Here is a 23,760-nt window from a genome sequence, read left to right on the forward strand (position 1 = left end):
ATTTCCTTATAAAAATGCAATAATCCCTTTGTGGTTTTCATTATTGATAGGGTTTTTCAGCTATCTGGCTGTGTTATATAGCTGTCTCTGGCGCCATTAAGATCTCATTCCTAGGTAGTACAGTTAGAGACTGTATTATGTGGTACTTGTCAACACTGAATTTCATTTATCACATTATCACCTCTCACAAAATGTCAAGAGATCGTTTTGGAACTCTACAGCTTATTTTTCTTTTCCCTGTCTTGAATAATTATACATTATTGTCACCACACTATTTTCCTCTAGCTTTTAGGAATACTCTCAGAAACACAGGTCCTCTTGGGTTACTGCAAACCTGACCATTTATTGCCTCCTTGCTGTTAAATTATTAAAACAAAAGATAAAACTCAGTTTCTGTAAGGATCTTTAGTGTGTGATCTATGAAAACTTGTGGAAAACCATGTACACTGTAAACTGGAGGACCATTCAGGACACGTTTGTAGACATTAAGAACACACAAAACCTTCTTCACTACACCTCTTATTTATCACCAGCGCTGGTGTTCCTCTCAGTTTAACTAGTACAGATGTCAGACTTACTTGCTCCACTGTTCCCTATATCCCTCCAAGACCCTCTCAGAAATACACTTCACATTTGTACAAATTTCTGTGCTTGGGTATCAAACCTACTGTATGATGCAGGCACCACTCTTTGGTCTGGAGCTGGTAATACCACTGCGGAGTTCTGAGGAATTACCATCTGGTTCTGTTCATCTGTGGTTATCAATTTAATTGTCAAGAATATAATTTAACTTTTCTAGTTTAACTCTGCCATCTTTTGGCACAAATCCATGCTGATGGGTCAAATTACCATCATATTTTCATTCCTGTTTATCACAATCTTTTAAAGTTTTAATAATTTCACACCATTTTTATGCTGTAATTACTAGTATTAAAAGCAGAGGAATTTATAAATTTGTTTTAAAATTGAAACACTGTAATCTATAATCCAATCATATGAATATAGTTTTACTCTGCCTATACACTGAATAGAATGCTGAGTTCAGTGACACAGTCAGGAAAAATACTCTTCCCAGCTTTCCTAATAGTTTAATAGCACTAAATGGGAAACACACTCACACTACCAATTAGGCTTCACATTACCAGACTTAACACCTCCCCCAGACCTATCCAAGATACACAATTCACAATAAAATACATACACTCCAAAAATATTTGAAGTTTGCTTTACTTCATCACATTTGGCAGCCTGTTGCATTTTGTCTTCCACCAATGGTCTAGATGGCAAAACTCCCATGAGTGTTTAGAGAAACAGAAAAGCCAACCAAATAATTCAGAGCTTTGTGGAATTGGATGCTGAATTAATAACTGAAAAATGCCCTATTACACATAGAACTGAGGTGCTGTATTACCCTCAGCCTGCCCATTCACAGAAGTCTGGAGAAATTTTAATTCCATGGGCTACCCCTCCAGACAACCCTCATTTTAAATGTTAAGAAATACTTGGAGATTGACTTTAGAACCAGAAGTATTTATAGAAATTATAAAGTAAATATATGACAACAAAAGCTACATTTCAGAGTATCAATTTTGATTCCCCTATGAGTTATAAACAAGAAATGAAGCCATGCCTGCCTGATTCATAAATCAGCTGCAACACTGTCCCTATGGCTGGCACCCTTGCTACAAGAAACACAAGACAGAGTGAGCCAATTCCTCTGATTTAATTTAACAAATAAACTGTTCATGCCTAGCATCAGTCCCATTCCAAAGCTGAGCGCAGAACTTTGACAGCAGCACCAGTCAGAGCTACATTCAGCCCTGATGACATACACACTAAATATGACAGGGGGAACATGCCTGCTAAAAAGACCACATTTTTGGAAAAGACATGGCAGTCATTCCAACAGCAGCATATCTGCATTTCCAATAAGATCTACTGACCTACCTCTGGACCACTCGCACTATGTGTAAAGTCAGGTGGGTCTGTGGAATGCAATGCTTTAGATATCAGTTTAATACAGTTAATATCTTAATACTAGTTCCCAAGTATACATTAAAAAGTATCTTTTAACTATCAAATTTCAGAGGAAATAAGCTGATGAGCATTTGAAGGCGGAGCCAAGTGTTTCCTATCCTCGGTGTGACTCCTAGAGACATGCAGCAGCCGATGCATGGAATGGCTGCCATGACACAAAAGGTTCACTTTTTAAACTTTGCCACTCTTTAGGAGAGCATTACCCGTATTCAAAAGCTGTTCACCCCAAAATGCAAATGCCTATAAATTGAGTTAAAATCCACATTCCCCCTGCCTCCCCATTTTTCTCACCTGCCTTCAGCTATTCATTAATTAGCCAGGGTTTATTTTCTAGCTTTATGACTTTCAAAGTTGCTTTTAAATTTTTCTGTCCTCTAATGGAATTTAATTTCTTTTGGCAGAATCTGTGCCAAGAAGGACAAGGGAGGGCAGAAGGGCAGCAAAGGAATAAATGCATATAAACCTCTCCAATTTTTGAAATGTGTAAAGAATACACATCCAGTTCATCTTCTACATCTATGACATCCATCTGTTTCAAAAAAATCAACTGGAAGATCTTCTGATGGAAGTGGGGTTTTCATGATTTTGTTTTTCATCCTCTTTCAGTGATATACTTCTTATGGTTATGACCTGCACTAAAGACAATGAGCAAGTTGTTTTTTCATTAGGACTGTCACCTCCCTATACTGTCTGTGACTCAGGGCAGGGAGGATACCCAGAGCTTCCCCAGCCAGATGCCCAGCAGGGCAAGGAAGACTTGACCTTTTCCTGGCAGAGGGAGCTTCATGAACTTTTCCCTGTGCTTGGGCTGCTGCCAAGTGGCCACACTCATTATTTATGTGCTAGTTTGCCCACAGCGAGTTGCTTGCTTGGTTCAGCTCCGCTGACGTAAGGCGAACCCAGGGAACGCTTCATCTGCAAAAACAGAACAAGAGTCTGGAGGAGCCAAGAAAGGTCTGTATGCTTGGGACTTCAAAGTCTAACACAGTTTTGATTTTGTACCGCACATGTGGAAGACTTAAGTGTAACACGGTAAGTTCTTCGAGCGCTGCCTGGTAATGTTACTCTAAATAACCTGCAATCTGACTGGCTGGAGGGGAAAGTTATTCTTTTCAGGTGCACGCCTGTATAAAAAACCTCTGGAGCGTGCATCCACCCACAGGAAACTTCCCATGCCCACTGTCACATCAGGTACCCACACAGCTGCCCAGCTAATCTCATCTGATGTGCCTTTATGCTCCCTAACTAACAGCAGAAACACCTTTGTCTGAATTCTTGTATTTCAGGTCAGCTCTGTGAGCCAAGCAGATCCAGCTTTCTGTTTCGTGCAGAGTGACGGTCTCTGCTGGCTTGCAGTATTTGGGTGCATTTACCTTGCAGATTCAAATACCATGTAGATTTACTATAGTGATGTTCCTAACATTGACATTTCCTTTATTTCCTAGCATTTCTATTGTTGGTTTGTTTTGGTTTTGTTTTTTTTTTTAATTTAGTGCATGAAAACATGAGAAAATTGCATGAGCTCTAAGAAACACAGGTGTTTATGTATGATAAGTCTGTGGTTAAGCCTGATCTTGCAAAGAACAGACTGCAATTGCATTTTGCATGTGAGCAAATGAAATTGGCTTTTGCCCAAGTATTTCAGACTAACCCAGACTACGCTGTGTAACTTTGTGCTGAGATGAAACACATTTCAGTGGAGTTATGTTTACAGATGAAGATCCGGTGACACAGCACTGCTCACTAACCTACTTTGTTTTTGGACACATTGCTGGATATGAAAAGCTCTTTCTGAGCAATCGATTTCAGCAGTTTAAGAGGCACAAAGGTAATTCTTGTAGGGGATAAACTGCTACCTTAAGGCTTATCATCATCTTACTATTTGCCCCTAAGTGTATAATTACCTTGCTAATTTTATGTAATATTGTCAAATAGATATAGTTTTGTGAATTATGTTTTCTTCCTCAGGTTCTGAAGAAATCCAATGTGATTTTGTAGGTTTTGTTCACAACAGCTTAAGACTACAAATGAAGTCAATACTGGTTTGAAAACTTTGAAAGAATTTAGATAATTATTTCCCAACAGGACCAATTTGGAAAAAAATCTGACTGATCACATTCAGAAAGAGCCAACACTTTCTAAAGGAACAGATTTTGCTTGCAACATTAGCAAGCCAAAATTCTTTTAGAGAAATACAATTTTTAGTAAAATATGGATTGGAAAATTGTCAAAACAGTGAGAAATGTCATTTTTTGTAATTCCAGAAGCACAGCAGCAACCTGAATATATTGCACATAGAGAATGTAATAATGCAAACACCACCTATTTGCAAATAGCTTCTCAATATTCATTGTGCCTATAGTCGTCAGGTACAGTTCCTCATTTAAAATGATAAAATAAAGCTGTGCCCCATTAAGGCCAAGAGGCTAATAGACTTGAAATCTTGAATTAATAGTAATAAAACTGTCCTGTAGTTTGCAGATGAAAAAAGCCTTACTTTTAACTCCTATGAAATATATAATTGAATAATTATGGCATAATGAATGTGTATATATTTCTTTAGCAAAAGCTACACCTCTACAAGATATTATTATATCATCTAGAAGCTCCAGCCATAAACCAGAGCCCAGTGTGTCAGGTGACATACAAACACATGGTGTTTATCCCCCCAAATCACCACCTAAGAGCTCAGGCTACTGATGGACTTAAGGACCACACCAGCAGCAGGGCAACCGCTGGTGTGGTTTTTAGGCCTCCTGATAATTTTAAGGGATTTAGTAAAACCAGCAAAGTTTCTTTATAAATATTTCAGCAGACTCCCATTTTAGGGAAACTCAAAGGACAAAGTGAGGGGAAGCATAACAATTTTTAATTTGAAAATGTACCATAACATGTCTGATTGAGTTAGAGCTCAGTGTGAATGAGTGATAATAGGGTATACATATATATATCAGGATCAGAGATAAGGTTTTATTTGCTGCAGGTACTTAATAGCTGACCAACAAATTTGTATTTATTAAGCATGTTTTCAAGCTATTTTCTGGAATTCACTGCCACCCACAGCCAACTGAAATTTTGGCCTGTTGTAGTAAGAATTTGTTTAAGTGAGGAAAAAAATATGGAGGGATCACTTTCTACCCAAGTGGACAAATTAACAGTTTACTCATTAAACAAGCCTTCTGGTTTTATACATAGTAGAGTAAAGGTAAAGTTTTTTCCTGCTGTTTAGTTTCAGTATTGGCTTTTCCACTTAAATAGCACAAATGTCATGCTACAAGAACCTTACAAAAAACCCCACCTAAACAAACAAACAAAATACTTGCTCCACAACCCCCAAATATGAGAATGTAGTGCTCTGCATGTTTCAACATAAAATTATCTGAAGACTGTGTCTTCAACCAAGTGTTTTCTGGCTATAGCCATCACCAGTTCTGACAGATTCTTTTCATTATGTACCTTCCCAATTGCACAAGTCTGAAAATATTTTTCACAGAGATTTCCTAAAACATGAGCAGATTTTATTCCAGCTTAAGGCATGAAAAGGAGACATTGCTCAAATCCAGAAGCCTACTTCTGACTACATGAGAAACCACTGCTGTTGGAAGGAGGCACACTGTCACATGTGGAATGTGAACATGGATGCACTCATGTCAGGGAATGCAGTAACTGCAGCATTAATTTCAGTCTCTTACCTACCATCATCGTACCTCAAATTACACACAAAAGATGCATGGCCAGATCTTGTTACTAGCCATATGGAGGCCCTCTGACAAAAAAAAGTCTGCAAAAATCCATTTAAAGCACTTTAAAGCACTCTTTTCTGTAACAGCACAAAATAAGTGCCAAGACTGAGTAAATGCAGTGTCAGAGGAATTGGAACCTGAATCCTGGTCCTTGTGAATAAACAGAGCAGCAATAAGGAATATATCAGGTTTCAGTAGAACTGCAATGGTGTCAGTATCACATGCAAATTAAACCATTCACATAAATCAGCAGTCACACTGCTCCTTAAAAAACTACCTGCAGGCATTGCTTAACCTCCTGGCCACTGCTTCTTGGCCACTGCCAAAGATTTACCCCTTCCAGTCAGGATATCTAGAACAGCCTCCTGCAGTATAATGCAACCCCGACAAATGATGCAATGCTTTGTCTGCAGTGCCTGTGGCTGGAGAGAGCAAATACGCAGTCTCAAGAATGAGCAAAATGGATAAATGCTTTTATCATGGATAAAAACAGCTCACTCCAGCCATCATCTTATGTGGAAAGGGTGAACGTGTACAGCCTCTGGCCAGAGCAAGTTATGAACCTTTTGCTCTTTACATATAGATGCTTGTGTGTATATATCTATATCTATATATATCTCCACACACTCACAGATATGTGCTTGTATATAGGTGCTTCTAGTCAAGCAAAAAAATTCACTGACCTCTTTCTCCCCAGGCACATCTAGGTCAAATCCTATTCGTGCTTTTACTGATGTAAGCTGGTATCAATCAGCTCCTTCTTAGGTTGGGTGCTGCCCACTGAGGATGCACAGTCATTCGTAACAGAGAGTCATCCAAAAAACCTTACGGATTCAATCTTCTCACTACAATGACTTCCTGACTGCCATCTGCATACTCTGCAGTTCACTGCATTTCAGAGTAATTGAGTTAGCTGTTCTGCAGGAAAAGACAGGGAAGAGAAGGCAACTCTATGCAAGGAGACAAGATCAAGAGCACGGACTGCAGCAAATGAAAGAGTTTTATCTCTGGAATCACAAGTCCCAAGTGTTTTGGAAAATTACACAGATAAAAAGTCACAGACATTAAAAGATCTTTCTCAGCTATTGCTTCAACTGATGAGTTGCTCAATTTTCAGACTGACTAGTGGTATCAATTCAGCGACATAATGCTAAGAGTCTGCATAAATTATAAACACAATAATAGAAATGATAAATGAGATATAATAAAAATTCTGACAGCATTACTACATTCCCAGAAACTGCTCATACCAGTGGAGTGGGGATGTCACATTTCATCATGTCCCTTCAATCCACAACTGAAATAAAACCCCCAAAAGGCCACCAAAGGCCACCCAAACTACTCACTGTCTTTTCCTAGGCATATTTCATATGAAGAGAGTGCATACAAGGTTTTATGTTATTTTTCCCTTTCCATTTCAGCTCTTTAGCCATGATCTCTGCACAGCAGCCACCATTCCCCAACAAAATTCAAAGTACAATGGACTGCCAATCTGAGGAAGAAGAAACCTATGAAGAAGACTATGACTCTGAAAACTGCACTTGCAGCTCCAAGCATGCAGAATCTGATGCAGGTTTAATCCAATTTAAATACTACAATTGCTATGGCATGCTAACATATCATATTTTGATTTTTGTCAGTCTTCAAATAGTAGATGTCATCATGTCACTTTTCCTTTGATATCCAATTCTGCCCATTAATACTTCTGCTTATATTTGAATATATTACCAGATCAAATCAACAAAAACCACAAACCTCTATCTCCATAATTAAGATGTATATTTAAAAAGGTCTCTGGATTTTACTTAGACATCTAAGAATTATTTCTCAATTATAATCAGAGATAGGGTTATAATATGCATTGACTGGGCTGGCACTGTTGAAGCAGTGGTATTACAAATTTCAACAGTATAAACTGCTCCAACAGCTACCAAGGATTCCAGGCAGGCATCAATTAAAATCCCTGCAAGCCAGAGCAAAACTTGCCCTTGCAGTTAATTCTACACATATGCTACCAACAGGCTTCTAACAAAAGTTCAGTCATTCAGAACAATGTCCTTGTTTTCAATGAGATCAGACGAATCAGTTCAGCACAGACCTCCTGACAAACCTCACCAACAAGGCTCCTTGCTATGATGAGACACCTTAGGACAACTGTAGCACTGACTTGCTGTACCACTGTGTATGTCAACATAAAAAGCATCCTACAACTCTCCTTCTGTGGAAGGATGCTTAAAAACAACCACTAAAAAGAGTTAGATTTTCTTCAATGTAAGACATAAATCCTAAATCCTTATGTAAAAAGCAGCTTGCTGTTCTAGAGCTGCTGCCCCCACAAATAAAATCTGCAGCACAAACACCAAAACACAAGGTAATTTGGTCCTGAAAGTCTTCTAGCTGTTATTAGCAGAGTTTAGTATTTGAATTGGTAGCTTTTCCTAAAAGGCTCATTTCTATCTCTAAATTGCTCATGTGAATACTCAGAATGGCAGGAAATGACCACTGTTCCTTTCACTCTCTGGTCAGCCAGACTGTGTTGTTGGACAGCAACTAGTCTTCACTGAGTAGTCAGGCACTGGAATGGGCATCTCAGGGAAGTGGTGGAATCATCACCCATAGAAGTGTTCAAAAGATGCATAGATGTGGCATTTGGGAAAATGTTTTAGTGATAAACATGGTAGTGCTGGGTTGGTTAATGGTTGGATTTGATGATACTACAGATCTTTCCCAACCTTAACAATTCTGTGATTCAAGGCAAATGTCATGAGAGTTATTCTAGTTCATGTGCCCACAGACTTTTTGTAAAATACTTTTTACCCTTTCACAAGTTGCACATAAACCCACAAAATTTCAACTTTTCTCTCACAGGCTCACCAGTAACTCTTAAAATACTGCAGAACTGGGTTCCCAGAGTTTCACACTACTTTGATAAGGAGCACTATACCTATGTTGGCCACCAGATCGTCATTCAGGAATCCATAGAACACTTTGGAGCCGTGGTGTGGCCAGGGGTAAGTACATGAGACCACATGCAGAAAGCTGACATGACACAGCAGCAAACCAAGACAGCAGCACACAAATGTTAAGGAAGCTTTCTTAGATGACACTTCTGACAACAGAGGCTTTGCTATACAGAATGAAGTCCTTCAGCAGAAAGCTCTGCCTTAGGGTAATTTGCCAGTTCATGCCAAAAGGACTACGGCACTGAAGCATTTTTACATTGGATGAAAGGATTGAAAAAAAATTCAGTAAGGGAATTTGGGAAGAAACATTCAGCTTCCTCCATACTTCCAATCAGTCACTGCTGGGAAGTGAAAAATCAGCCATACAAAAAGGAGGCTGAAAAAGAAAACTGTGAGAGATTAAATAAACAAAGGAGATTATAATGATTAAATATGCTTCTATTAAAGAACAGGCTGGTTTCATTACAGTATGGAAAATCATACTTGTAAACAGTTCTTTAGTCTCTGCTTCTCCTATTCTTAAAACCAGAATTTTATGCACACTAGGAAAGCTGCCTTTGAGGGAAGAGAGGGTCAACTGATAAAGACATGAATATTAGGATTTCAAATTTTTTCAGATCCACATTTATTTAAAAAGCTCACAAAAATTGCAGACAATTTCGAAACAATAGAGAGAGAGTGCATATGGGTGGGTGAAACAGTATCTTATTTTGAAATGTCAGATCATCAATTCACACATTAATCAAGTGTCAGAATGCAGATGGCAAAACTCTCCAAGAAAATCGAGAGGTTGCACAAATTGGACTGGTGATTCATTAGCTGTCAGCTTTCCCAGAGCAGGTAAGACAGTGTTGCATTATGAAACGCACAAGAGCTAAAACAGTAACACAATTCTACAGAAGAGAAGTAAAAGGGGGAAGACAGTTTCTTTGGCATCAGTTTGTGTTGTTTATAAACAGCCCATTTATATTCTACTAACTGACAAGATCTTTATAAAGGCCTGATATTTCCATACAGTGCTGTTTTATTTTTTCAAAGTTTATACTGTTATCAATAAACAAATGTTGAGTTTGTAAATAACCAATTTTAATACTTTGCTAAAAAAATTTGCTAAACAAAGGTTTTCCAAAAATCTCTGCTGAAGCCCAAATTTACTTTATGATAGTGATAGTAAAGCATAACACTTATGATAATAAACCAGAACACTATTTTCTACATATTGTAAAACTTTGCTGTTCTGACTGTATGGTTCACATCTTAACGCTGCCTATCCTTGTGGGTCCCTTCCAACTCAGCTTATTCTGTAATTCTGTCTTGAGCTGTCAGAGGACTCATGTAGAAGTGTGTAGCAAATCCATATTACATGAACTTTGAACTAAAAATAAACTGCTTTAATCTTTTTATATAAAAAAACCAGGACATTGCAGTTCTTCCCATATTACATTTTTATGTTACACCCTTCAGTGTTTCTCATTATACTAAAAAAAAACCACCCTTCTATAAAAACATCTAATGATTTTTTGTGCAATTTAGCTGTTACCCTCTTATGGATATGTGTTAACCATTTTAGGCACTGGCTTTATCTCAATATCTGGAATCAAATCAAGAACAATTCAACCTCAAAGACAAAAAAGTTTTGGAAATTGGTGCTGGAACAGGCTTGCTTTCCATTGTGGCCTGTATCTTAGGTTGGTAAATTTGTATTTCCTTCTGGATTTTTAGTGAAAGATGATCTAGCTCTGCCATTATAACTTTAAGGCAATGAAACAATAGTTGAAGTAAACTTTGTCACTGTTTTGTTTTTAACGAAAATTATTGTAAAATACTGTTTTGTTAACTAAGTAACTACCCTAGTTATTGGTGAGGGGGAGGCTGGACAAGTTATGTAGATAAAGCTTTATACATATTTAACTACATACCTATGAATTCTGCCCTATCCCAAGTGGAAGGACAAGAGGAAATGGCCTCAAGTTGTACTGGGGAGCTTGGATTTTATATTAGAAATTTTTTTTATTTTACAGAAAGGGTGGTTAGGCATTGGATTAAGCTGACCAGGGAGGTGGTGGAGTCACTGTCTCTGGAAGCATCCAAGAGTCATCTGGATGTGGGACTTGGGGATATGGTTTAGGGGCAATTAGGGTGGTGCTGGGTTTGTGGTTGGACAGATGATCTTGAAAGGTCTCTTCCAACCTCAATGATTCTGTCAATTGAAACAAACTCATGTTTTGTTTAGGAGCTCATGTTACAGCTACTGATTTGCCTGAAGTTCTTGAGAATCTCTCATATAATATTTCAAGAAATACACAGAACTTGAATATGCACAAACCTGAAGTGAGAAAACTGGTATGGGGAGAAGGCCTCAATGAAGACTTTCCTGTATCAACTTACCATTATGATTTCATACTGGCAACTGACGTTGTGTACCATCATGCAGCTCTGGACCCCCTGCTAGCAACAATGGAGTACTTTTGTAAGCCAGGAACAGTATTACTATGGGCAAATAAATTCAGATTCAGTACCGACTATGAATTTTTGGAAAAAGTTTGCAATATATTTAACACAACCATTATAGCAGAATTTCCAGAATCAAATGTCAAGCTAATTAAAGCCACAGTAAGAGAGAATTAAAGAGAAAACTATTGATGATTTTGATTTAGTGGCAGCACCTCACAGTTTGCAATGCTTTCCAGGATTATGTTGCACCTTCTGTCCATTTATGCTTGTAAAGTTGCAGTTGCATCTAAGTTTTGCATTGCAAGTATGAAAAAACCAGCAAGGCAAAAGATACAGATATTTGGCTCTGGTTGATACATGAGACCTGTTCAAACTGACCAATTCCCCTCCACTGAAGAACAATGTTCATAGCAATAATTAGTAAGAAGGCTTTAACAAAAAGCATTGATCATTTGGGTTGCACTGAACCTCTGTTGTATTGTAAGGTGCCTTCTTTCAGCAAGTTTTGTTTGTGTACTCATCCAGAAACCAATACAATTTTTAGCTTCAGTATTTTTATTCATTATAAAAATCTTTTAAAGTATCAGAGTGAACATGGTGGTTTTTTGATCTTCAACTTTGCACATTTATTCTGCTGTGTTTTATATTTTTAACATTAATAAACATCTATGTATAGCTTTACAATATCTGATCAAGATGTAACTGTCTGGCACTTTTATACATGTATCAGCCTGTCCTGATACTCAGCTTCACCAGGATTTTTGAGTTTGCCTGAAATCACTCCAAAATAAAGATTTACAAGAGCACCTATGCATCAGCAATTCCAAAAAACATTGTAACAGTTTGAGAGGTTGAATTTTTCTTAAAAAAATTAAATGTAAACTCTGGCAAACAATACAGGTGTCCATTATTTTCATCTAATAAGTAAGATTTTAGCTACTCTTGAAGTAGCTTTAAGGCCTTCATACAATTGAAATTAAGATCAAACATGTTAAAATTCAGTTTACCGTAAAAAATACAGAACTTTTACAGGTTTGCAGTTAAAAGTAACAATTCAGAACCTAACATGCATGCAGTAATTCTTTCCAAACTAATTCCAAATCCTTGATGTTGGCAGTTCTGGCACATCCATTGCCAGCAATGGGATGCACAATAAGGAAACTCCCTGATGACAGGAGTTAGGTTAACAGGTATTAAGCCGTACCCAGGTGCCTTTACTGATAAATACACACAATTTAATAATCAGCATTCAGTAATGAAAACATGCGATCGAATAAAAAGTCCAACTTATCTTTTCCTATCCTGTCCCATATAAAATCATTTTAACTTTACAATTGTTGATTTTCTAGAATACACAATAATCAGGTGGATACATGACAGGAAGCCAATTTTCAGTGAAAGTTGCACAATGAGTCCATCCAAGCAACTTCATCAGCTGAAGAAAAAACACAGACATCAAAAAATTAGTCTTATTCTTTTTAATGTCTAAATATAAACAAACACTGCACTGATATCAACATCTTACTAAAAATGTCTATTATCAGAAAGACAAGTGATTGGAGATCTGATTTTGAACTCCGTAGTCCTGAAAGGTGGATCCCTCCTCCCCATTCTGTATGATCCACATTCTTTCAGTGTAATGCCCAAAAATTTAGTCCTAGGAATCCTCATTAATTCTCCACTAAATTCTACTAGCAGTAATTATGATCAATAATAGTAAAAAATAACAGTGGTTAAACAGCCATCTAAAGGAATTTTTACACAGATATCTTTGACTAAGTTGTCTCTGCTTCCTTTACGCTCCAAAGTAAACTCCAGAAAGTAAATCTGCTAAAACAGTTAATCACAAATGAGTTAGTCTAGAAAAAGGAAGAAAAAAAATCACTACTTAAAATGAAGGCCAAGCTACAAAAGCCTGGATAAAGTTAAAATATTATATTTAGTGCTTTCTAAAATGAGAAGAGTGTAAAAAAATCCCAGAAGACTTATATCTTACTTCTGAAAGCTTATGCAGCATGAACTCAGTCCCATTACTTGACCAAACAATCCTCACCTGAATGCAGTTTTTTAAGTTGTCCTTTGTTGGCTTTTCTTCTGCAAGTTTTGTGGCAAACTTGAGGCCCCTTCCATACATTTTATTTACCAATGCATGCTTATAGGCAAAAGTCAAAACCTACAAAGAAAATAAAAAAAACCAAAACAAGTTAGATATTTTAGTATTTTACAAGGCTTAACAATTAATATTAATATCAAATTTTGTTCAGGCAGCAGAAGTGATTTAAACAAAGTAAAACATTTACACAAGATAGCTTTCTCTCTTCACATTAGAACAGATGATTCACAGTAGTAGTCATAAACATGAACTTCCCAGAGACTATTTCTGACTTCACAAACATATTTGACTTCAGAACTTCTTACGTAACACAAATGTCACTATTCTAACTTTTTGTCACATTTCTAGCTTCTTTGGATTTTCATTCTCTACAGGCAACTGTATGGTATATTAAAAAGATAATTAAAGAATCACAAACCAGGCAGTTATATTTTTGACTCAGAGAAGCAAAGACCCAATTGAGAATTTTAATTCCCAGGCAGTCACAAACTTACTACAGAAACAAATATGAATGTACACAGTGAATGATATATACAGACACAGACAGAGAAATGCACAGAATTACAAACAAGAAATGAAGACAGGTAAGCATGAAGACAAGCCTCAGGTTTTAGGTCAGCTCCTCACTATTGGTAATTTATTTTGAAGAGATTATAAAAAAGCTCCTTCTTGATAACCCTATTTCTAAAGAGCCAGTTTACAGTGCTTACCAAAGCAGTAGTTCACATGAGCAAATGAGTATGTCTACCTAAGAGCTAATGTAAAATACATCAGGTTCTTAACACCTGAACGCTCACAGCATTCAGGGTGTTGCAAGATGGTTCAAACCATTTCACCAGTTGCAGCACTGAGCAATCAAGACACTTTCATATATTTCCTTTGGAATGCTCATAGTAAACAAGATATTTTTTATTTTTTACTGAAGAGTGACATAGCAGAAAAGTTGGTGAATATCATGGCACGTCTGTTGTTGGCAGCATTTATGAAATCTTTTATTAGAGCTTGCTATTTGCTTCCCCTCATTCATTACAGAATTCTTCCTTTGCTCTGACTCCACAACAAAGGTTGAAGATTTCCCACTTAAGATATCCCATTTCGAAAAGCTAAAAAAACCCCTTCAAGGATGTTCAGAAATGTGTCTTTTGCATTGCAGAAAAAAATTTAAATATTTCTCAAGAATATAAAGATTAAGGAACCAAAGATCTGAATCTTGCAAGGAGTGAAGAACCTGTCTAGTTTGAGCAGCCTGAGCACTTCCATGTCATGTTAATCACAGGCACAAGTCTTTGCAGGATCAATAAATAGTTAAAAGATAAAAAGAAATAAACTTAATTATCAAGCAAGTCAAGGTGCAATTCTGAAGCTCCAAGATACTATGCCAAGTACTCAAGAGTTGCTTATTCTTCTGTCTTCAAATACTTATTTTGCTGTGTTGAAGTATTCACTGAAGCTGTTGTAGCTTAAAACACACATATATGCAACAATGAGCATACAGCACCATTCACACATACGATTTTCCAAATATTGCTATTGGAAAAATACTCTGCATGCTGCATTCTCAATCCAATTATTTTGGATATTTTCCTAAAGCAAAACACATTAGCAAATATTTCTGAATAATTGCTCAGTGGATCCATTAGCAGACTTAGTTGGCTAAACTAAACTTAAAAAAACAAACAAAAACCCTTCTGTAAAAGATGATAGAACCACAAAACAAAAAAACAAACAAACAAAAAAAAAATCAAATGAAAAATGCATTGGAGCTCTCAGCAAATATAACATATCGGAGGCTAACCAGAAATTATGTCACTGCTCTATGAAGAAAGCTCTTACCTGACCCTGTCAGTTTTGAATGGTTATTGAACATCAGTGATAAAGGCAGGAGGAAAGCCACTTGACAGCATTTCTTTCGTAACAGGGCTTCCTAGAGTTTTTGTGGCAAGAAAACAAAGCATTTTACGAAACACCCTTGCTCTGGCCAAATAGAAGGTTGGGTATTTCTAAATGAGAAAAAGTTTCTCTGCTGAACCAAAAGGTTGAAAACAATGCTCCAAGAGCTCTTGATAAAAGACAATAATCTCTGTCTTAGTGTTCGGAAAAAAAAAACCCAATCAACTGTATACAAAGTTCAGCAAAACTCCTGAAAATTCATTAGCACTTTAGAAGTTACGAACAATGCATAAGTTGCTTTAAAATCAGCATTTGCTTACAAACAAAAGATGTTAGATAATTATTAGTATTTTACAACTTGTACACATATTGGTCAAATTAAGCCTTATGGTTAAAATACTGCAAGCTTTATAAGATCACAGAAGTAAAGATTATGATTCCTTGATATGTGTAAGCACAATGTTAACTGTAGTGCTATTAAGATATAACAGAGAAAACAGCTACTATCTGAATGTATAAAACCATCAAATAAACCTATCTGTAGTATCCAAAAGCAAATTGTTAGATGAAATAGCAATGACTTCATAGTTATATAACAAAATAATAAATCATATAATAAATATAATGAAGTCCAGCTTTTGCATAACAAGTAATATAGCCCAGAAACTGTACAAAGAGCAATAAAAAAGGTACTAAGAAAAGGCAATGTATACTTCTAGGACAGTGGAGCAAAAAAATTACTGTTAGATACTTTATTCTCCAAGCTAACGGCCTGGAATACTATGTGTGCTAGGAGCCAGACCCATGAAAGTGTTTGGATGTCCACCTCCTAATTAGGTGCCTAACTCACCGTTGGCTATAAAGATGCATATAAAACAGTAAAATGCTGAAATGATCTCTCCCAAGAGATTTGTGGGGCTGATGTATTAAGAAGCCAAAAAATCTTTAAAAAAAAAGCATATTTGAATCCAGCAATACTGAAACACCTAATGAAAATTTTCTAGTATTCTAATGCTGTTACCTATGAAAACAGAGTTTTATAATCAATTAATTCATCATTTAAAGAGTTGATTAACATATACCTACATTTACAGGTAGTTACAATACTAGGTTAAACAATATAATCTGTAGACAACATACTCCAGCTACTTGTAAGAACACTGAAGTTGTAATGTTTACAATTCCCAACAAAGGAGCTTTTTCAGTTTCATATATATCTGTGGTAATAAACTAAGCTTTCTTAGCTACATTTGCTGATTTTTCTCTGCTCTATTAACTACCCTATTACAAGAAAAACTACATTAATATAAAAAATATTGACTCATCTCATTTTCAAGAGAGGGAGGGGAGTCAAGGGAATCAAATATCCAGCAACACACTTTTGGCAGTGACTGAATAAAATCAGCTGGAATAGACAGCTGCATATGAAAATGCAAACAGTATCAGGAAAAACAATCCAGGCTAAAAATGTTTACAAGATAAGCTGGAAAGGTATGGGCCTTTTACTTGTTTTTAAACTTATTTTTAAATGTGACTTTTTGCTAATAGCTAATAAAGGCTGAGGGGCATTAAATTCTACAGACTGGTCATTCCCAATAAAAAACACATAATATCCTTCTACTCTCCTGTAGCAGCTTTGTTAAAAACTGAGGATTTTGGCCTACAAAATTTAAAGCCATGTTCTATGAAAAAGAACTAAAGTGCTACCAGAAAAATGTTAGCTCAATCAATCAAATACTTGCTGCATAAAGGTGTCTTAACTGGAGTCTAATTGAAACACTTTTGTGTACATGGGGACATAAGTATTTTCTTTTCTGCTTCATTTAAAACGAACCTTCAGACAATAGCTGAAAGTGTGAACAAATGTATTTACTATCAAAAGTTACTTCCCTACGTACTTGCTACAATATGGGGACAGGCAGGATACATCAATGACACACAAGCAATTCAAAGAAACTACCAAATGCCCTATGGTGCTTGGGTGCTGCATCTGCAGAGGAGAGGTGAAACAAAGCACAGTACTTGATTTACTAGAGGGTAAGCAGAAGTGCACAGGAAAGTGGTGATGCTCCCAATTCATCGTTAAAAACAACTTAAAAGAAAACATGGTCTCTCTTGGTTTTCAAAAATTTACTTAACCTTTTAACTACTGACAGCTGGATGAACTTTGATTTATAGGAAGGTTAGAACTAAAAACACTTAGAGCAATGCTTCTATCTAAAGTCATATATATATAAATACACACTTGAATGATCAGTGCAGTATTTAAATGCCCAATTTCCATCCTTTCTCACCCAGATGTTCCATCTTTTAAGTGCCAATATCACACAGCCACGTCTACGTAAAAGAAGAGCTAAACATTTTCATTTCCAACACACTATGCTTTAGAATAAGCTGGTTGTCTCTCGAGAACTCTCCTTTGAAGGACATTCGCAAAAGGTCTATCCCTGATCTGACTTGACTGCTCCACTTTCAAACCTCTTATTTCTGTGCTGGTTTAAGCTGGGCTAATTAATTTTCTTCACAGCAGCTGGTATGGGTCCATGTTTTTGATTTGTGCTGCAAACAGTGTTGATAGCTCAGAGATATTCTAGCTGTTGAGCAGTGCTTGCAGAGTCCAGGACTTTTCTGTCTCTCACCCCACCCCACCAGTGAGAAGGCTGGGGGTGCACAAGGAATTAGGAGCAGATACAGCCAGGACAGCTGACCCCAACTGACCCCCAGATGGGGAAGAAGGAGAAAGGGGAGATTTGGAGTAATGGCAGTTGTCTTCCCAAGTCATGGCTGTGCATGATGAAGCCCGCCTTTCCTGGAGATGGCTGAACACCTGCTGGCCCATGGGAAGTGGTGAATGAATGCCTTGTTTTGTTTTGCTTGTGGGCACAGCTTTTGCTTTACCTACTGAACTATCATTCTTGCACCCTGAAGGTTCTCACTTTTACTCTTCTAATTCTCCTCCTCATTCCACCATGGATGAACAAATAGCTCTGTAGGTCTAGAGGCAATCAATTTAGATTTCAATTTGAGTAGTAAAACTCAAAAAAAGTAGGAAAAAGAAGACAAATATACAACATAAACAGGATGGAAGTCACTTCCATATGAAATGCTACAAAAATCTAGAAAAGTTTTGTTGGTCTTTTAGTATCAATTTAACAATACAGAAGAATCAATTTTCAGAGCAAAACCGCAATATGCACTTTGACAAATCCATGGTTAAGCCAGACAATGAGAGAGCTTCAATTCCTAATCCATAGCGTTCTCAAATCAGGGTTACTTATTCCAGGTCCTGAGAATATAGCTCAACAATGCTATCTGTCTTGAAATAAAAGCCAAAGAGCAAAACTCCCAACAAAAAGTCTATATTGGCATTATTCCACTGAAATTATTCCCCTGAAATTATTCCCATCAGCCTTAAAAAATAAAAACTAGGAGACAAAAGTAAACCAGGGGTTACTATACTGGAACAAAGTATTGCATTTACAAACAGACAGCAAGAAAATCATGTGCCAAACAATATGATTGAAGCACAAAATCTGCTACCACATGGTATTATAATCAGTTAATGATTAAAAGAGATATGCTGAAAAGATGTATGTGTACAAGGACATCTACATTAAAGTGAGGGTAAGCACCATCAACCTTCTTGACCAGGCCTCCACGTAAATCACAAGTTCTTACAGGAAATTTATCTACTGTCAAGGAAGTTAAACGTTTTATTGTTTTTTTTCTCTATTTTCAAAGTTTTTCTTTTGTAGCTATCTGAAGTGTTTTGATAATTTTACTTAATTACCAACAAACACCCTGGTCACTCCATCGTCCACTAAAACACAGACATTTGTGACAGTTAAGTACAGAAACTAATTAACATCAATAGCTCACCAGTTACAAAGTCATAACCTCACTAAATTAAAAGCTACATAACTAACCATCTACAATGGATTTTTTTTCCCCTTCTAGAATTGCTGTCTTGAATGAAGGCGACAAAAGTTCAGCTCTTAGGATCAGGAACTCTGAAATGTCTGGGAAGTCTGTGCTAAAAAATACGTAAGTGTAATTATTTCCAAGGGTAATTATTCCAAGGGTTAATTCCACGTGTAATTATTTCCATTCTTCCTTTACCCCTACAGACATTACTGACAATAAAACACAAAACTTCTCTTGTTCATAGTGTGGAAGAGGCTACAGCATGCAGGGCTAAACAGGGTGCACAGATGCTGCACACTTCTGTGTGTACAGCTACAACAGCACAGAGGGTAATCAAAAATATTCCCTGGAAAGTACAGAAAGAAGTAATTCCATAAAGAAAGCAGCTTTTTTTGTGGAAATCTGGTGCTGTCTTATACCCTTCCCTTAACCTCTACATTCACTTGCACAGAGATGGCTTACCATGGATTTGACAGGCTTGGCAAAATCTCTGTGGAAAAAGGTCATAAAGGAAGCACAACATACAGGGACATCATGGAAAAGTAGAAGAGAGGAATGTACAAGGCTGTGCACACAAAGGCAGGGCATAATTCCAGGAGAAACCATCAGAAAACCTAACATGCAAGTGAAAAAAAATCTTTTCTGGTCTCTTACCTTGCTGTCAAAAAGATCAGTCCATTTTGTTGTTTCCCAGAATGTCTCTGTCAAAGCTTCTGAGCAGCTCTCATGATCCTCATCTTTGCCTTCTGCATCACTGGAAGCAGCCCCTTCTTGGGTCTGCAGATGAAGAAGCTGGTCAGCCAGTGCACTTCCCTTTCGACAAAGTGCATCCACTAAAGTACTCTTCTGTTTTTCCATTTCACTAGGGAGAAGAACCAGGGAAAGTATTTATTAATAACAGAAGCAGTGCTAACTCAGTTTAAGGAAAAAAAAAAAAAAAGTTTACAGTAGTTAGCACACACAAAATGAAAATAAGCACAAAGGTAACTTTTAAAGCAAGGCTATTTACTATAAATTAAACTAATCATAAAAGATTACCTAAAGACACCATGCATTAAAGATATTCAATCATTCTTCTAAGTATGAAATGATGACTAAAGGCAAGGGCAAACTCAGTATTCTAAAAGTAGGCCAGCACCCAGAAATACAGCTTTATAGTTCCTGGCATTATAAACAGAGTCAAATCCACCACTAACATAAGCAGATGCAATTCTGCTGACTTCAAAGGAATTGCATCCATTTAAAGCACCATTGAATTTGGTGTTAAATTTCAGATGTTATACTCAAACCACATGACCTAATGGATCAATTTGCCAAGAAATGTTTAGAATGAAGTTTATTATGTCAAGGCTTTGCTTTTATATCAGCAATTCTAGAATTACATACAAATCTGAATTCGGGACAGCTAGAACAGACATTCTATACAAATCTGAATTTGGGATAGCTAGAACAGACATTCTACCTCTACAAATGAAATCTGGTATTTTATAGATAATTAAAGATGCATCTCCCATTTAAGGACCTAGTTTTCAGATCTGCCGCTCTGTTACTAAAACAGTGCTATACTACACACAGCAAAATCCATCACTTCTTCCTCAGACTAAGGTGTCACCTTCAAGATACTGTCTTCCTAAGGATATACATACTAACAATTCAGAGGGACAATCTAAAACTAAAGAACAATGGGTCTTAAAAATACTCTGAAACACAGTCATCACGCTTATCACAAATGAAATCTTTTGCAAGCAGTTAGTTCTTAGGCTGATGTCAATTTTGTCTTCAAACAAAGATTTAAAGGGTTGCAAAACATAAAAGGCAGGTAGCATTCAAAACAGGTACTTCTACTGATACTCCAGTAGTCCCTCTGATATCAGACTAAGCTTGATACAATGACTTAATAACCCATTTTTTGGATACATTTAAATACTGAAAGCACCCTTGTTTATTTTATCGAATAAATTAAAAAATTGGAAGTTTCAGTGCACCTGCATTCTGGAGATATAATAACAGAACACAATAATTGTGTAGGCATATTTGAAATTACCTGTGCCACAAAAAATAATACAAGTTATCAAAAAAGCTACATTAATTCCATTTCTTATATGCAGAGACAAAATACATAGACTACAGAAAAAGGATGCAGGAAAATTATTTACTGGGTAGGTACTTTTTTATAGTAGTTGCATCAGGCCTGGGATCAGTCTTCATGGCAAAATATACTGCTAATGCTGTTTGATCAATATGAGAGATTACTGTATTTGCAGCTTCAATGATTTCATCAAGTCTTTTCATTCGTTCCTAAAAAAAAGAATGAAGAAAAGATGTCCAGTACCATGAAAGCACACTATTTCATAGTTCATTTTACTAACATTAGGGTGATTGCAAAGCTATGCAGAAATAACATTTGATAATTCAATGTGTTTTCTTCATTTCATTCGAATTTTGCTTAAAAAACCTTGAAAAGTCTGCAAGATTTCCTGCATATTTAGTCAATTTCACTGAAAACAAAACGTGAAACATAAGGTTGGTATATGCAAAATGCAGAGTTTACAGAAAGAAAATCACCTTTCAGCACTAATCAGTACTCTTACATAATGTAGCAGTTATTCAATTCAGAAATAAATATAAAACCAGAACCAAATAAAAAGAAAATATTCTAGCTAGTGGCATATGCACAAAGGTGTTTGTCTTCAATATAAAAAAAAAAAAGCAGATGCCAACTCTTCTGTTCACAGTTCTCATTTTTGAGGACAGTTAAGAGAAGCTGGATTTAGCTGTGTCACTTTAGGAGGTTACTGTCCTCAGTTGTGAGTCATTCTGCTAGGAGAAATTACCAGTCCAGTAAAGGAACAGAATGGGAGGTACATTTGTCTCAGTAGCCACCATTCAGAATAAAACTGTTGAGGACTAAATGAGTAAGAAAACTTAAAATGTGTTCAATTGAACAAGGCGTAACTTGATGAACAAACACACTCTGTTTAGGCATACTTTCTTTTATTCTGCTGAGGGATTAAGTAAATTACAGTCAAGGGAAGCAGCTGTCACTCTAATTAGAAATTTCTGCTTTTGAATACCGAGTACAGTCACTTCAAGTTCCAATGTATACAAAGAAAGACTCAACTGATTAGGCTACATGGATGTATTGAGACAAATCAAGTTTAAGAAGGGTTAAATAACCTTTTCAGAATCCAGTTGATGAAGTCTTGCAACATACAAAGGAAGATGATTAGGAAATGCTTCTTTCAACTCACTATACATGTCAGTAGTATCCAGCCTAGAAGAGAGGAGGATATGAAAGTACAGATTCTGAGTATGTTTGTGAACATCAAGCTGCTTCAAGCTTGTGTACTAATGATAGCAGACATACTTGGTCATCCACTGTATTTTTAGGTCTCTTAAAGCTTCAGCAAATTCTTCTTTTACATCTTTTTCTTTTTCCTGTTCTTTTTCTTTCTCTTTGCTGCCATTTTTACTCTTTGATGGTGATGGTATCAGGTGATAGTGAACAGTAAGGACATCCTGGAGGTGGGAAAAGAGACACATACTGAGAGGGATACAGTACACCTTTTTCTGACGTCATATAAAAGCTAAATCATAGCCAGCAACTACTCTGAGCTACACATACAGTGAGTAAGAGTTCTGAGAGGAAAGATATAAGACAGTAAAAATTCAGGAACTGGTTAAAGTTTTTATTCTAAGCAATGCAAAGATGTAAATATTAAAACAGCACATTGGGTATAATAAAAGAAAGCCTAAAATGTAGCCACTTTGACAGTTTTATACTCACATAATTTGACATAATATTAGTTAGGGAATAAGAAAGGTGGCTTTCTGTTAGTTTTTTGATTAAAAAAAGCAAATTATTTGGTTAAAAGGCTAAGGGAAAAAAGACAGAATCTATCCTACAAATCTGGCAATAAACAAATGAATACAGATGGCTGAATTCTAAAAAATAATAACACAGTAGGATAAACATGAAACATGTCACAGGATATAAGTTTATTCCTCCCAAGATACTATTTCTTCCATGTGCATACTGATTTAGCTGATGCATCCACAGTCAACTGACTTCCAGTTTGCTGCCACAGACTTTCCAGTTTCACCTGTATCCATGTTCTAATTAGCAGACATAACAGCAAGATCTTTTTTTAAATCCTATATAGTAGCATAGAAATATCACTATAGTTTGAGTTCATGCTACACTAGTCAATAACCACCATGAGAAAATCAGTTACAGCTATTTAAAAGGAAAATCCTAACTCAGACCATGTTCTGAAGTCCATTTCCTGACAATTTACATGTATGTTTGCAAATAAGGTAGCATTAGATTTCATTCATTGCTTCTGAAACACGAAACTGCTGGGTGAGGCTGTTTTGTTCTCTTTGGTTTTAATGTTGCACTCTTTAAACAAGCCTCTCCCTAAACAGTGAGGGCACATGTCCCTTTACTTGATGTATAGGATATTTCACAGAGAAGATCACGTAAGTTTAAATCCTCTAGAAACCACTACTCTGTCAAAACATGGTGCAAAATATTAAGTTGCATGCTCAACTACTGCAGCAATTTAATTATTCTTACCAGTTATTCCAACATACATTTATGGGACTACTTCCCATAAACTAGGTCAGTGCTGTG

General features: G+C 36.5%; 2 protein-coding genes across 9 annotated transcripts in view; one reads left to right on the forward strand and one right to left on the reverse strand.

Annotated features, from left to right (window-relative positions):
• Positions 1-2,464: 2,464 nt before the first annotated feature.
• Positions 2,465-12,092, forward strand: METTL21C (methyltransferase 21C, AARS1 lysine). 5 transcript variants are annotated; one of them, XM_085056944.1, is made up of 5 exons: positions 2,465-2,991; positions 7,202-7,353; positions 8,649-8,791; positions 10,314-10,431; positions 10,977-12,092. In XM_085056944.1, the coding sequence occupies exons 2-5, from the start codon at positions 7,212-7,214 to the stop codon at positions 11,369-11,371; spliced, it is 798 nt and encodes a 265-aa protein (XP_084913070.1). In that variant the 5' UTR covers positions 2,465-2,991; positions 7,202-7,211; the 3' UTR covers positions 11,372-12,092. The 5 variants fall into 5 exon arrangements, with proteins under 5 accessions (XP_084913070.1, XP_084913044.1, XP_084913052.1 ...); XM_085056918.1 differs by having other exon boundaries at positions 2,468-3,069; XM_085056926.1 differs by lacking the exon at positions 2,465-2,991 and adding an exon at positions 3,133-3,228.
• Positions 11,735-23,760, reverse strand: part of TPP2 (tripeptidyl peptidase 2) — a 52,002-nt gene continuing 39,976 nt past the window's right edge. For 2 of the 4 annotated variants that reach the window (XM_085056887.1, XM_085056874.1), the window contains 6 exons: positions 22,492-22,643; positions 22,302-22,398; positions 21,292-21,422; positions 19,779-19,986; positions 13,251-13,370; positions 11,735-12,632 (listed from right to left, as the gene is read on the reverse strand). In XM_085056887.1, the coding sequence (XP_084913013.1) occupies positions 12,543-12,632; positions 13,251-13,370; positions 19,779-19,986; positions 21,292-21,422; positions 22,302-22,398; positions 22,492-22,643 (798 nt within the window). In that variant the 3' untranslated portion in view covers positions 11,735-12,542. Of the gene's footprint in view, positions 12,633-13,250; positions 13,371-15,143; positions 15,235-19,778; positions 19,987-21,280; positions 21,423-22,301; positions 22,399-22,491; positions 22,644-23,760 lie in introns of those variants that run through there. The other 2 variants (XR_014851110.1, XM_085056895.1) reach the window with 2 other exon arrangements.

Source organism: Lichenostomus cassidix, chromosome 1 (assembly GCF_008360975.1).
Source record: "Lichenostomus cassidix isolate B80296 chromosome 1, HeHo_3.0, whole genome shotgun sequence".
NCBI classification, from domain to species: Eukaryota; Metazoa; Chordata; class Aves; order Passeriformes; family Meliphagidae; genus Lichenostomus; species Lichenostomus cassidix.